Source organism: Crocuta crocuta, unplaced genomic scaffold (assembly GCF_008692635.1).
Source record: "Crocuta crocuta isolate KB4526 unplaced genomic scaffold, BGI_CrCroc_1.0 scaffold45, whole genome shotgun sequence".
NCBI lineage: Eukaryota > Metazoa > Chordata > Mammalia > Carnivora > Hyaenidae > Crocuta > Crocuta crocuta.
The window spans coordinates 2,131,684-2,146,679 of NW_027530544.1; the positions used below are offsets into that span (position 1 = coordinate 2,131,684).

General features: G+C 49.7%; 1 protein-coding gene across 1 annotated transcript in view; it reads right to left on the reverse strand.

The window, feature by feature from the left end:
- The window catches only part of MYLK (myosin light chain kinase), a 180,160-nt gene that overhangs the window by 26,588 nt on the left and 138,576 nt on the right, over window positions 1-14,996 (reverse strand). The window contains 3 exon segments of the mRNA XM_077767620.1: window positions 6,308-6,511; window positions 7,759-7,852; window positions 7,950-7,982. Of these exon segments, the coding sequence (XP_077623746.1) occupies window positions 6,308-6,511; window positions 7,759-7,852; window positions 7,950-7,982 (331 nt within the window).

The window sequence follows — 14,996 nt, forward strand, 5'->3', positions numbered from 1 at the left end:
CCCAGCACAAAGGGTAACCACCAGGCAGGGTGTATAATGATGACAGATGTGTAAGGGCTCGTCCTTACAAGGACTGAAGCTTGAAATACTAACAGCACCCATAAGCATCTGTTTTGCATAGCCAGGAACAGAAAAGTATCTTCAATAATAAGGAGACTTGGCTCATTTTCTAAAATTCACTGGCTGTAACCCATTACACTCACAGTTGTGATCAGTTTGCCGCCCCTGGCCAGGCCTATAGTATCAGGCCTGTATACTCATGTTACGCCTGCTTCCTTGCCCAGGCTGGAAGTATGGTCCACCCTCCCGCCTGGATAGACTTTGGATCCTGACCGTGGTGTTTCTGGAGCCCACAGTGAGCATCTTCTGCTAAGGACTGGCCCAGAGGCTACAGCTAGCTAGCATATCGCCCTTCAGGGCAAAGGCATGGCCTTACCACCTGAGTTGCCCAGGTCCTTTCTGTTCCCCTGTCCCAGCCCTCTGACCCACCTTCCTTCCTTGCTGCTCAGAAAGTTTAAAGCATCTCCCTAGTGACTTTTATAGCATCCGGACGTGAGTAAGCTCTTTTCTGCAATGGCATATATGTCTACCAGCTGAACAAGGCTGAGTAGGCTTCCTTCTGGGCCTGTCCTCTTCCAAGGGCCTTCCCTCTTCATTTTTGGGGGGAGAGGGGACCTTTCCTTTTCTAAGGGAAGCCATCATGAAGAAAGTAAAGAGCTGAGTGTGGCTGCTAGGAATTTACCCAAGGGATACAGAAATGCTGAGGCATAGGAGCACATGTACCCCAATGTTCATAGCAGCACTCTCCACAATAGCTAAAACATGGAAAGAGCCTAAGTGTCCATCAACAGATGAATGGATCAAGAAGATGTGGTTTATCTATACCATGGAATACTACATGGCAATGAGAAACAATGAAATCTGGCCATGTGTAGCAACATGGATGGACCTTGAGGGTGTTATGCTGAGCGAAATAAGTCAGGCAGAGAAGGACAAATATCATATGTTTGCACGTATAGGAGGATTAGGAGGAACTTGACGGAGGAACAAGGGGGAGAAGAAGGGGGGAAATGGTGGGGGAAAGGGAGAGAGGCAAACCATGAGAGACTCTTGAATGCTGACAAAAACTGAGGACTGATGGATGTGGGGGGGAGGAGGGATGGGCATGGAGGAGGACACTTGTGGGGATGAGCACTGAGTGTTATGCGGAAACTAATTTGACAATAAACTATTTGTAAAAAAATAAAAAAATAAATAAATAAATTGGATTTTCTAGCAAAAAAAAAAAAAAGAGCTGAGTGTGGATCTTGACCCTGCCTTTTATAAGCTGTGTGACCTTGGGCACATTATCTAAACTTTCTGAGCCCTCGTTTCCTTACCTGTCCCTACCTGATAGAATTGTTAGAAATGAAGGAACTTCTGTAAAGCATCATTCCTGACACACAGTAGATGCTCAGCACATATTAATTACCATTTGACAACCTGTGGTGAGTCAGGTGGATCTTGTCACTGACCCCTGAGGGAGGGACAGACAGGGATGCAGCATGGAGCCCAACACACCACGGCCTCTGTGGGCCTCCATCACCAACACTTCTGGGAGGGCTGAGCAAGTGGCCACTGGGGACGCTAGAACTGATGTTCTAGAACGAACAGAACAAGAGGTCCCTGGGCGGCCAGCAGGTGGCGCCTTTGTACTAAAGTCCTCCATTTCTATTGCTCTTTACCAAGACTCCAAGTCAAATCTAATCCCCATTTCCAGGTCTCTTGGGATCCTTAACTGTCTCTGTTCCTCAATGTCCTTATCTGGAAGATGTAGATAAAAACAGCACCACTTCACAGGGTTGCTGTGAAGACTGAGTGAATTAATACAGTAAAGTGCTTAGCAGAGTGCTTGGCACATAATAAGTGCTCAGTAATGTTATAATTACCTTCCTCCCCTCAAAAACCCAACTGGGGCTCTTATTGAAAATACAGACTCCCAAGATCTATCCCTGAAGATTCTGATTTAGACACTCTTGAGAAGGATCTGAGGATCCATATGTTAGTCAAATAATTCTTGTGATAGAGAAGTTCAGGAAATACTGGCTTCCAGCTTACTAGTTGCCGCCTTTGGGAGGCCAGCTGAAATTCACCAAGAAATCCCTCCGAGAAATCACTCCCAATTTCCCCATTTGAAATTATCTTTCCGTTCCTGGGTTTCCATGGTCTCGTCTCTGCGGTTTCTGTATCAAGCCTGCCTTGGCTTATGCTTGTTTGTGAATACACGTGGAAAAGGTCTGACTCATCTCTAGACCTTTATCTACACCTGGAAACATCTGGCACTGACAAGGTGCCCCAAAATGTGTGCTTTTAAAGTTAAGATATTCTGGAAAAGCAAGCAACCATTATTTTCAGTGCCCTTGAGAATGTCTGAGACAATGTATAGTAGAAATCTGAGCCACAGAGGTAATTACTACTGCATTTCTAGAGGTAACCTATTCAATACAAGTTCAAATAGGTCCAAACCTATTCAAATATACCTAATGTATTTTGCAAACTGTCCCTGTGGTCCATTTTCTAGGATGGAAGGGATTACATAAACAGGATTAATGGTTCTAGTAGGTTTCTCTTCAAAATACTCAAGATTATGGGTGGAAAGATGCTGCCACCCACAGAGATGACATAATACCAAGAGCCAAGACTGGGGCAGAGGAAATGTATGCTTAATAAATGAACAGTGAGCAAGCGAGTGAGTGAATAACTACTACCAAGGCTACCTAATTCCAAAGGATCAAATTCATTCCCCAAACTGTAGACCTTGGTCAGCCCTCACTGGCAGCCAGAAGATATGGTGTTTCGGGGGACTCCAGACTCCACACCCAGACCCTCTATTCCTCACTGAATATTCTTTGCTAAATTTTGCCAATGGTAGCACCAAAGTGCGACGGGCGGTGGATGACTAAATCGCACTTCTGCTTCAGTGCAGAGGGTCCCACCACCACTTGGAATATCCCGAGCAAATCCAAAGGACAAGCCCAGATGGCAGGCCAAGAGCCTGAGGGAACCTGTGTGTCTGGGCAACACTGCTGTGAAGGTGGGGGCCTGTCCTGTGATCAGAGGTCAGAAAGGCTGAAGGTACATATTACTTTTGATTTCTCAGTATCTGAGGCAGCTGAAAAGAAGTAGCGACCCCTGGAATATTTTTTCACTTTTCTACATCACCAGGCATTATCCTTCTCTTCATCTCAGTTTCTCCATCAAACAAGGAGAAGAGCAAATGGTACCACTGCAAGCCAGCCTTTGCCCTCTCGTGGCCGAGTCTGTCTTAGCTGGAAGGGAAGCACAGACCGAGTGTGAACGTGCTCCCGCTCCTTTGGTTGAGCTCCTATCAAGGGGCAAGCTCTTTACCCCGAGTACAGAAGAGTCATCTGGGATCTGTGCATGTCAGATGGCTCCAGCCCCTGGGAGAGACGTGGGAGGAGGGATGAAAGCCAGGTCAGCCGAGGCCTTCTTACGTTTTCTCTCAACATTTTCCATCCAGCTTGCCAACTCGCATTTCCACGCTAAGTATGGTGTTCTGCCCACTGCTGCTGCTGCCCGGCCTCGCCCAGGCTTGGCTGCCTCCTGCCCGCCTCCCGCACCCTCACACAAACTTGCCCAAGGCTTAACTTCTAAACATAAGACATTCTTCACATGTCCCTGCATGCCCACACTGCCTGGACCCAGCAACCTGTTTTAGAATAAATTTGAAACGCTGCAGCACACAGGGCTATTGGAAAGGTGTGATCAGTGAGGCCACAGACAGAGGCTACTCTTGCCTGGAAGTGGGGAGGTAAGCTTAGATTGGGGCTGAAAACCGATTCTAAGATACAAATGCAGCTTTTCTTTGAATTGTTTACAGTTCCACAGAATTGCTGAATTTTAGAACCAAAAGGGAGTCTAATCCAAGTATGTCTCCTCGCTGGAGGGACTTAAGAATTAGAAAATCACAGCTCGGCAGTAATAGAACCCGACTCCAGCTTTCCTGAATTGTAGGGTTTGTTCCACAACAGCTAGTTGTATGTTAAATGCTCACAAAATAATTTTAAGTGAAGAAAAAGATCACGACACAGAAAAAGTCAATGTATCATGCTATTAAGTCCCAATTATACAGCACAGTGCTTGACATACAATATTCCATTTAATCCCCACATTATTCATGAAGCAGCTTATATCCTTGGTATAGATAATAACACTAAGGATTGGCAAAGCTGAGTTACTGATTCAAGGCCATACAACAGGTACGAGGCAGAGCTGGACTGACGGGAGGTTTACTGGACTGACTTTGTACTCTGTGCTTTCAACCCACTACAGCTTTTCCAAGCGTATGTAAACCAAAAGGAAACACACCAAAGCCATCACAGAGAGAGGAGAGAAAGTCACACCTCAAGCCTGGGGAGGACTCTCTGGCCTCACCTTTCCTGGGAAGGAAGTGTTGATAGAGTCCTCTCCAAAGGACTGAGAGTCTCGAAGCTCAAGGTGAACTTCAAGGATGCTGAAGGCTATTTCACAATAGCTCTAAACATTTCAGATGCACATACCTTTTGATCTAGCACACACACACTTTCAGGAATTTACCCTACAGATGTACACAGGCATGTGTGAGAAGATGTAAGTGCAAGGTTACAAACACTGCTTATTTGTAAAAGCAAAGGCCTGAAAACTGTGAAACCTCCTTTCAAAAGAAGACGGGGCAGGGCGAATGAGGAGGCTCACTAGCTACTACTGACATGTTCACAGTGGCTCATACCGAGATGGGCTGTTGAATGAACAGAAGCAAAACCCAGAACAGTGGGTATGAGTTAGCTTTGTGTGAAAAGGTGGGATATATTGTTTTAAAATATATGCTTATATTTTCATAAAGAAACTTTGGAAGGTTACAAACAATAAAATAAATAAAAATGGTTACTGGTGACAGTGGTGGGGGGTAGAAACAGGCAGATGGGGGACAGGGGTTGGAATGGAACTTTCCATTGTGTATTTTCCCACATTTTTTTAATGTGATTGTATCACATTAAAAAACTTCTGACTAAGGCAGAGAAGGACAAATATCATATGTTTGCACGTATAGGAGGATTAGGAGGAACTTGACGGAGGAACAAGGGGGAGAAGAAGGGCGGAAATGGTGGGGGAAAGGGAGAGAAGCAAACCATGAGAGACTCTTGAATGCTGACAAAAACTGAGGACTGATGGATGTGGGGGGAGGGGGGGATGGGCATGGAGGAGGACACTTTGGGGATGAGCACTGGGTGTTATGTGGAAACTAATTTGACAATAAACTATTAAAAAAAAAAAAAAAACTTCTGACTAAAGTAAAGGAAAGGAGGGGCGTCCGGGTGGCTCAGTCGGTTAAGCATCTGACTCCTGATTTCAGCTCAGGTCGTGATCTCACAGTTCGTGAGTTCAAGCCCCTCATAGGGCTCCATGCTGGCAGTGGAGAGCCTGCTTGGGATTCTCCCTCTCTCCCTCTCTCTCTGTCCCTCACCTGCTCACTCTCACTCTCTCTCTCTAAAATAAATAAATAAACTTAAAAAAACAGAAAGGAAACTCTGGAAAACACATATACCTGTGCAGAGGACACCTGGCTTACTGAGAGCAGTATGTGCATTTGTGTTCGTGTGTGTGTGAGAGTGTGTACACCTGTGTGTGCATGTGTACACACGCATGCCAGTGGCTCAGAGGTGAGACAAGTGGAGGATGGGGACTAGAGGAAACCATGGATCCCAGGAAGCCTTGGTGGAAGGTCATGTGACACATGCCTCTGCCCACGTACAACCCAGCCCAGAGAGCACTACTCTCTGCTGAGTGAGCAGTGGAGACCACAGCACGCATGGTGGTGGCATGGGCACCTCAGGAGGACAGGAGCAAGGGTTACACTCCTGCATCCTGAGCCCCCAGCCCTGGGCCCCGCCTTTTTTGAAGGCCATTCAAGAAGTTGCTCCATCCCTTCCCTTCTACTCCCCTACCTAGAGGTAGGTGAGAATGCCCCTGAACCTTGGCCCTTTCACAGGGAGATGAGGGGAAAAAGGGAGCAGGGGTCCTCAGAGATCCGCCACTTAGTTATGGCAGTGAACAGGGGCTGTGGTGGGCTGGTGGTCATGGGTTAGGGCCACAAGTGAGCACAGATCTGCTGTGCTGAGTGGGCGGCACCTGGCCACATGGGCTGGAGAGTGTTCTTCATGTCACAGCCCCACCTGCAGGGCTCTTCATCTCGGGGCAGAGGAGTCTGGTTGTGGGCGGTGGGGGACATGCACAGGAGGGGCCCCCAGGCCCTGAGCAAACCACTCACATTTCCAGGACCATGACGATGTTGGCCTTTTCTTCGAAGGCATCCACACACTGGACCAGCTTGGGGTGGTGGAGGCAGTTCATAATGCTGATCTCCTGCCGGATATTCTCTTTTTCTTTTGCTGAATATGCCTTGAAGAATTTCCCTGCCCAGACTTTTCCAGTTTTCTTTTCTACAAGTCGAAAGACCTGTCCAAATTTCCCACTGGAAATGAAAGGAGGAGGAGAAGAAAGGCAAATTTAGCCAAACTTTCTGCTAAATCGGGGTTGCCAAACGGTGGCCTGTGGGGCAAATCTAGCCCACTTCTTTTTAGAAATACAGCGTTACTGAGACCCAGCCGCGCCCATCGGTGTGCACACTGTCTGGGGCCACTTCAGTGCTTCAGTGGCAGAGTGGGAGTTGCGACAGAGACCACATGGCCCACAGAACCGAAACCACCCATTAGCTGGCCCTTTATAGAAAAGTTGGTCAGCCCCTGCTCTGGACCGTGAAGCGCTCTTCTAACACAGGCAAGCCTCCTCTCCCTCACGGTCACCCCAGCCTGCGCCGGGTCCATGTCGCTGCCCAAACACTGCCCAGGTTTGCTGTTCTTTCAGGGCCATCATCTCCTTGGGCTGAGGCCTCCATCTCCCCAAAGACAGACCCATGAAGCTGGGTGGAGGAAGTCCCTCCCCAAGTGGAGAGAACGGAGTGGCTGCCTTCCTGCCGCTCCACTGCCCAGCACTGGTCCCCCAGACACAGCCCGGGAAGGCTCCTGCCGTCCACTGCAGGGGAGGGGAGTGATGTGGTCCTCTGACACAGCTCCCGTGGACAGAGCAGGCTCCTTGTGCGGAACTGTTATGAGGCTGGTGTCGCTCCTTTCTTTCCCAGAAACTTCCTAGAAATCGAACCTGAGCCCCATCCCCTTTCCTTCCATCCTGCTCCTCCAGGGATAGTTAGCAGGAGACAGGCGGCGTTGGGTGCTGCTGCTGGAGGGGATGGTGTGGCTATGACGAGGGCTCAGGGTCGGGGGTCTCCACAGTGGAGAGCCAGAGCAAATGGTGAGGGCTAGATCCATAGAGCAGGCAGCTGTGCCTTTCAAAGGTACGCGTTTTATGGATGCAGCAAAGCTACAGTTGCTGACCAGTGAGACTGATCAGGTTTGACTGACTCCTATAGATGACAGGGACGGTAGCCTCAGACAGTCTGACCAGACCCAGTCACCTTATTGTCCCCAGTGGAGGGTGGCACAGGAAAGGAAGGGCATGCTCAGGACTCTCATGGAGTTAAGCCTGTTGCACAAGGAGCTCCTAAGAGGGCCCTGACTGGGGATGCTCTCTAGGGGTGGGGGCTGAAGCTTGGGAAGCTGGAAGAACCCAGGGAAATGCTGGGAAGACAAGGCATGGAATTTAACAAAAGGATCTGCGCCACCCCACCCTGGGGCCCCCGAAGGCGCTTCCTGCACCACTTACGAGCCTAGTCTCTCTTCAATGTTGTAGAAGTCAGACACTTTGTGTTCAGTATTGACAATCACTGTCCGGTAGTCGACCTCAGGTTCCTTCTCATCTGCAGGGTGGGGGCGGGGTGAGTGTGAGCCATCAGATTCCTCGCTCACCTCCCGCCCCCCTTCGAGTCTACCTGAGGACAGGTGGCCAGCACTCACCATCATCTGATACCTCCACTTCGTCCTTTGGCTCTGGGGGGAGACAGGGACAGACACAGAGGACACAGTGATTACTTCTGAAGGCCCACTGAGAGCAAAACATGCTGGGGGCCTCATCACGCCTCGGCCTTCCCAGGCACAGAGCTCCGCGCATGGCTATGTGGTGGGCCAGTCGACGCTGCAGCAGGGCGATGTACACACCGGCAGGCCCTGGCCCCCTCAACCCACCCAGCAGCTTCTCCACCGGCTGTCACCTCCATCTTCCCTCTGTAACCTCATGGTCCCCTAGACATTGCCTTCTTCACAGCATTTCCAGGCTCTGACTTTCAGAACCTACACACGACCATGACAGCCCCTTTCTGCTCTCGCTCAAAAGTCAGCAACATAAATTGCTCCTGGTGTCAAACGCATTTGTCCATTTGATGTCAGTATACATGGGATTCCAGTCCCAGAACAAGTATATTACCAGGTATTGTGGGAATACAACCAAAATACACAGAAGGCATGATCTCTCCTTTCCTGGAGCTCATAATTTAGTGGGGGAGGCAAAACCACACATCCTAGAAATATCCATTAAAAATGTTCTATAATCAAGCACATGAAATCATAGTACAAATATACATATACATATGTAGGAAATTGACATGAAATGGGGCAAATAGGAAGAGCAATTATTCTGGGAAGAAGGAACCCTTGAGTTGGGTCTTAAAGGGAACACATCAGGGAGGTGGGTGAGGTCACACAGTGAAACCAGCAGGTGTTCAGAGGTATAACGAGAAGGGACAATGAGCAGCGCATGCCGGCTGCTCACATGGATGTGTCAGGTGTGAACGGCAGGGTGAGGGGATAGGCAGGTGCCCACCGGAACACTTCCACTCCAGAGCTGCAGGCTTTCCTTTGGCATAGGTTTGTCCCTATTGGGCCACTATGGCTTCTTGACCTTGGTCAAGTGCCTTTCCCTTTCTGGGCCTCAGTGTCCTCATCTGTAAAAGGAGGGAGTTATACTTAGGTGATTTCTAGGGTCATTAGCTAGCTCTGGATGCCATGTTCTGTGATGTGCTTTATGCTCCTCAGTCATGATGTGGGGTGTGGTTCACTGGCAGAGGCAGCCAGAGCAGATGACCTGAGAGAAGTCAGACAAGGAGGACAGAGAGCTTAGCAGTGCGAGTGGGTGCATGTGTGGGTGCGTGTGTGAATAAGCCTTGGGGGTCAGGGTGTGTGACAGGGAACAGCATGAGGGTGAATCTCCAGGAGCTGTGATTTGCTTAGGGTCCTTACAATGCTGTTGATGAAGCTTAGCTTTAAAAAACTACACAGAAGTGAGACGGGGAAGAATATTCTGTCGCAGGAAGGAAAATGTTCTGGAAACATAAAGGACAAGATAGACGGAACTCTCAGGGTTTCACAGACAGTGCCAGGACAGGAGCCAACTGGCCAAGTCTTCTAACTCGCATACTTGAGAGTGGAGCGTGACCTTGTCAGTTCATAGATGACCAGAACACACCTGGGAGCAACACCTGGAAGGCATGATGGAGTCACATTTCAGGGAGAATGGAGTCACTCAGCCTTCTGGGGGGACAAGCCCCAGGGCATCTAGTGAGAACCTAAGTGTGGGAGCCCCAGCCCTCAACTTACTGTTCTGGCCAGCAGAACGCTGTCACANTTTCTCTGCTTTCGGCAGAGCCTGGGGCCGTCTGCTCCTGGAACCAGAGTTGTCTGCACTTAGGAAGTCACCCTGGGGCTAGAGGAGGTATGGAAAGCCACCAAAAGGCAGAGTTGCCTTGTGAAGATGGTCAGAAATGGTTAGACCTCTCTGGTTGGGGAAAAAAGTCTGTAGCAGATATGGCTTTAAAAAAATCACAATGGCCAAGGGTAAGATTAAGGTTATAGACTTTTATCAACTAATAAGTATTATAACTGGAGAGAACAATTTAGTGTTATGCCTCATATAGGAGGAAGGCTGTAGGCATATGGAACTCACATCTTGAGACATACCATAAGAATAATAAATAGGTTTAACAGTTGTTTAGGTCAGTTCAACAACGGTACTTCAGACAAGGCTGTAAGGGAAGCAAGGGGTTCAAGTCACTAACAAAGGACGCTGTCACTGGCTAGGCCTTGGAGATAAAATACCAACAATAGTAACAACATTTAGTGTCAGGGAGGCCCAGCATCCTGGTCCATTGTGCGCTTGATTGAGAGAGTGGCTCACCTGTTCCCATGCCACCCACACTGGTGTGGAATGAGCAGCAGGAGGAGAGAGGAAGGAGAAGGCAGACTTCCCTGGCCTGGCATCTTTAGGAGGAACTGTCTGCACTTCCCTAGTGAAGGAGCATCTGCCGTGCTGGGAGCCCATAAGGGGCTTTCCAATGGCCTGGCACCTCTGGGGAGGGCATGTAGTTCTAAAACTGGCCTCTCCCAGTCACTCAGACGCCAGTTAGAAATTACACAGCTGGCCTTCTTGCTCGCCTCACAAACACCACATCTGCCCTTCACCTCTGCCTTATTTTCCCTTGGCAATTAAGATGCAGAATGTTCTCCTGATGCTATGGTTGTGGGGACCTAGATCATTCTCAGGCAATTCTTTCCTGGCTCACTATTAGCAGGCAACCTTTCCTCTGTTTGAAATGGGCCAAGACTCCTGGCTGAGATGTTTAGTTCTTCCTTTTCTTTCTCACCCTGCCTCCATTCTTCTTGGAGGGGGGAGTGGCCACACAGAGAGGAGCAGGATAGGAGGTGGGGAAAGGCCATGGTTCAATTAGCCAAGCCTTCAGTAATAAAGGGCTGTGGTAATGGCAGAGGTGAACCACTCAGTTTCCTCCGGCCCACAGAAGGAGCTGCAGCTGGAGGAACTTCAACAAGACATTTAAAAACTATCTGTTCAGAAAGAGCTATGAGATCCAAGAGCTAAGCACAAGAACTATTTGGAAGATGGTTCTGAGATATTACTGCAAATAGATGAGTCTCATTTCCCTGGAGTGGTGCCTGGGACAGGACCAGAGGAGCACTGGGGACCCTCATGCGGCTGGCCTCTAGGCAGTGCCTTGGACATAGCTGTCTGTGGCTGAGGGCTGTCATGCTCCCAGTGGACACTAGAGGGCACCCCAGCCCCAGAGAGGCCTCCGCAGCCACGGACAGAGTGAGCAGCACTATGTGGCTCATCTCCGGCCCTCAGCGGCTCTGTGTCTCTAACTGCCCGCCCTCCTCCCCCCACCCCCCCAGCTTGCAAAGAAGCTCCAACTCTACAAGAAGCCTTTCTCACAGCTGTTTTGCTAACAACTATATATTCTAGAACAAATTAGAGCCAGGAGCAAGGGCGGAGTGGATTTAAGATTTACAGTAGGGATAGGGTGGGACAGAGAGGGAGGCCTGGCTGGGATGGGAAGAGAATGTTGCATTGCGGGCAGTGGCTCTGTTTACCCAGGTTTGGGGAGACAGGGAGGGGAGCTGGCTGGGTTGGGGATTCTAGCCTGAGGGGTGGCTCTGGCATAAGAAGGCCACTGAAGCTGGGTGGGGCACCCAGATTTGTCCTGTACCGACTGGAATAGTGCCAGAGCACAGGAGGTGTGCAGGTCACTCTGTGTGAGAGGTCATAGGGTGAGGGTCGGGGCGCTTCGCAGGGACAGGATGGAGAGGTCAGGATGGGGCAGAAAACCCAGGTTGCTAAGGCAGAGGCAGGAGTGTACTGATGGCAATGGGGAAGGTGAGAGCCAACGTCAGCTGCGTTTAGTGAAGGGAGGGTTTGTTGGCACTGCCATTACAATGGCCTCCATACCCCGCTGACTCATTAGAGAGGGGCTGCCATAACCACCTCTCCCATCCCTCCTCTACACGCAAATGCACACGTGCACACACATGCATGTGTGCAGACATGCATATACACCCCACTTCTCTGAGAGCCATTTCTCTTTTAAGGTGGAGAGAGATGACCTGCCCAGGTTATAACTAACAAGCATCTGACCAATCCACAGGNCCAACTGTTCTGCCCTCCCCACCTTCCCTAGTAATCCAGCTGGCCCTGGGGGGTGGGGGCAGCTTCCAGTCTGGAAGCCCTGGGTGGCTGGGACCACTCCTCTGGCTTGCAGGCTATTTTTGCATTTCCTTCTGTCTGCTCCCAGCTAGGAGGGGCCCTAGGAGGAGGTCTGAGGACCACGGTGGGATGTGGCTGGCTGTAGGGGAAGAAGGGAAAAGCCGCCTGTCTAGAGCCCAGGGGTCCTCGCCCCTCATCCCCACACTCTCCGGTCAGGCCTGGGGGCTGCTGTCCTGGCCTCCTGGGAGCCACACCTTGCGGCTTCCATGGCCTCTATCCTCCGCATGGGACTCATCAGGGATTCTACCATTTCTCTGGGGTCTGCCATGGAGGGCCTGGACACTTTCCTTTCCAGCTGAGGAACATCACACTGCAGTGCTTTCTCTTCCCTTGTCACTTTCTAAGAGGTGGGGAGGGTTCTTCTTGAACAAAGCAATATGCTACAAACATAAAACTGAATGCCTCTCCTGGCACCCTACGCTAACCTGCCCACTCCCTGCTCTGCTCATGTCAAAGGTGAAAGGGCAGCAGATGGCCGTCTTGTTGCCCCGTTTCCCTCAGCAGACATTTGGGAGCAGCTGGTGGGCAGGAGCCCCAGGACAGCTGCGCGGAACCCCAGTGGGGCCATCTTGGGGGCCAGGATCCATGCCCCTGTGGCTCCCGTGTTCCAGAGCTTGGGGGTATAGGCCCCCAAGATAGGGCTGCACTGAAAACCTTGTAAATTTGGAGAGTTCTCCACTGGCATGCTCCAAATTTCTTTTTGGAGCCCTCATTTAATATAAAAGTAAAAGGGGCTCCTGGGTGGCTCAGTTGGTTGAGCATCCAACTTCGGCTCAGGTCATGATCTTGTTCACGGGTTCGAACCCCACATCAGGCTCTGTGCTGACACTCAGAGCCTAGATCCTGCTTCGTGGATTCTCTCTGCCCCTCCCCCACTTGTTTTCGCTCTCTTTCCCTCTCAAACATAAATAAAACATTAAAAAATATGAAAGTAAAGGTTTCATATTTACTTTATATCTAATATTTTCATTAAAGAGGGACATCAAACTGTAATGGCAGTTCCATATTCATGATGCCTCTGATCATGTAGGGACTTCAGACTGGCCCTGTCCAGCTCCCTGCCCTTCACTGCCCCTCTCCTCTCGGTCTCACACCCTTGAGCTCTCCCTCTCCCAGTCCCCTTTCCTTTCCTGTCCCTCTACCCTCCTCACTACCCCTCACCTCTTCTCCACCTTACACTCATGGCACTCTTTTCTTTTCTTCACATCGAACTTCCTGAAATAATATTCCACACTCCTAGCCTCTCTTCTCTCACTTATTCCTTAACCTCAGCGCAACAATTTTCCATCCTGGGGAAACACTTCGGACTTTTCTCTCAAAGATCGCTGCGTATCACAGGGACAAATCCACGAGTCCTCATCTCCTTCTGTGTTTAGCACTGGCTGCCCCTCACTGAGCCCTCTCTGCAGTCGTGTTTCTTCAGCACGGCTCCATGTTCTATGGCTTCTCTCCGCCTCATCCTCGCTTCCGGCCTTGCAGGATTCTTCATCTCGGTAGCTGCGCTGACTTTCTCTACCACCCTCGGTGACTTCATCGATGCCCATGGCTCCAATGATCAGCTAAATACAGCGAAGACCCCCAACCTGTAGCTCTGACATAAACCCTTCTTCTGAGCTCTAGATTCAGCCAGTCAGCAGCCTGGAGACGCTTGGATATCCCTTAGACACCTCATCTACACAGGGCTGAGACCAGAAATTGCATCTTCTCCAGGATGCCGGGCTGTCTAACCTCCAAGTCCCTGGGAGGCAGCCTGACTTCCTCCTTCAGTTTAACCAAAGGACTACAGGCTTCAGGTCAGACAGCTCACCATTTACATGCTCCGGGATCTTGGGCAAGTAGCTTCACCCCTGCAAACCTCATTTTTCCTATCTGTAAAATGGGGGTAGTAACAGTATCTACTTCCGTGAGTTAGATGCATGAAATGATGCATGTAAAGTGCTCGACACACTTTTAGCATATAGCAAGTGCTTGATATATATGTCAGCCACCAAGAACTATAATAATAAATGCCTCTTAAATTTGTATTCTGTTATCCAAGTCAGGAACTGGAAGTCATCCTGAACTCTTCTAATTTTTCCTTCAATTCTACCCACAAAGTCATTGAGAACGGTCAGTTCTACCTGTTGAGGGTTTAGTTCATGCCCTTACCTATCCCTCACCTGGACTACACCACAGAAGCCCAACTGGTAGCTTGCTGACTCCAGTGTCAACCCCCCTCCACTTGGGTGCCTCCCAAACTGTCACACCCATCTCAATTCATGGGGGTGGATCATGTTGAAACGAAGGTTCAGAAGGGACCAGAGGAATGGAGGGGCAAAGAGTCTGCATTTCCAGCAAATCCCAGAATCCCAAATCTCTGGTCCAGACCACACTTTGGGTAGTAAAACTCTACTCTTCCTCCAATTCTCTTTCTAAAAAAACAGATGTGGGGCGCCTGGGTGGCTCAGTTGGTTAAGTGTCTGACTCTTGATTTTGGCTCAAGTCAGGATCTCACAGTTTGTGAGTTCGAGCCCCACGTCAGGCTCTGTACTGACAGCATGCAGCCTGCTTGGGATTCTTTCTCTCCTCTCTCTCTGCCCCTTCCCTGCTTGCTCTTCCTCTCTTTCTCTTTCTCTCTCTCTCCCAAGATAAACTTAAAAAAAAATTAAATAAAAATAAAGAAAACAACAGATGTGATCATATCAATCCCCTGCCTAGAATCTTTGATGAACTTCACAATTTCACCTGAACTGCCCTTCAGGGTTGCTTCCCCCATTCTGTCTTGCACAGCATATGCCCTGGCCACACACAAGCTCCTGAAAATGCCATGAGTTTTCATCACTTTGCACCTTTGCTCATGCTGCTTTCTCTGGGATGAATGCCTCTTCTTCTTTCCCTGCCTTTTGAAGCCCATTCCTTTTTCCAAGACTCAGCATATGTGTCACCTCCTCTAGAAAGCCTTACTCAACCTTCATGGC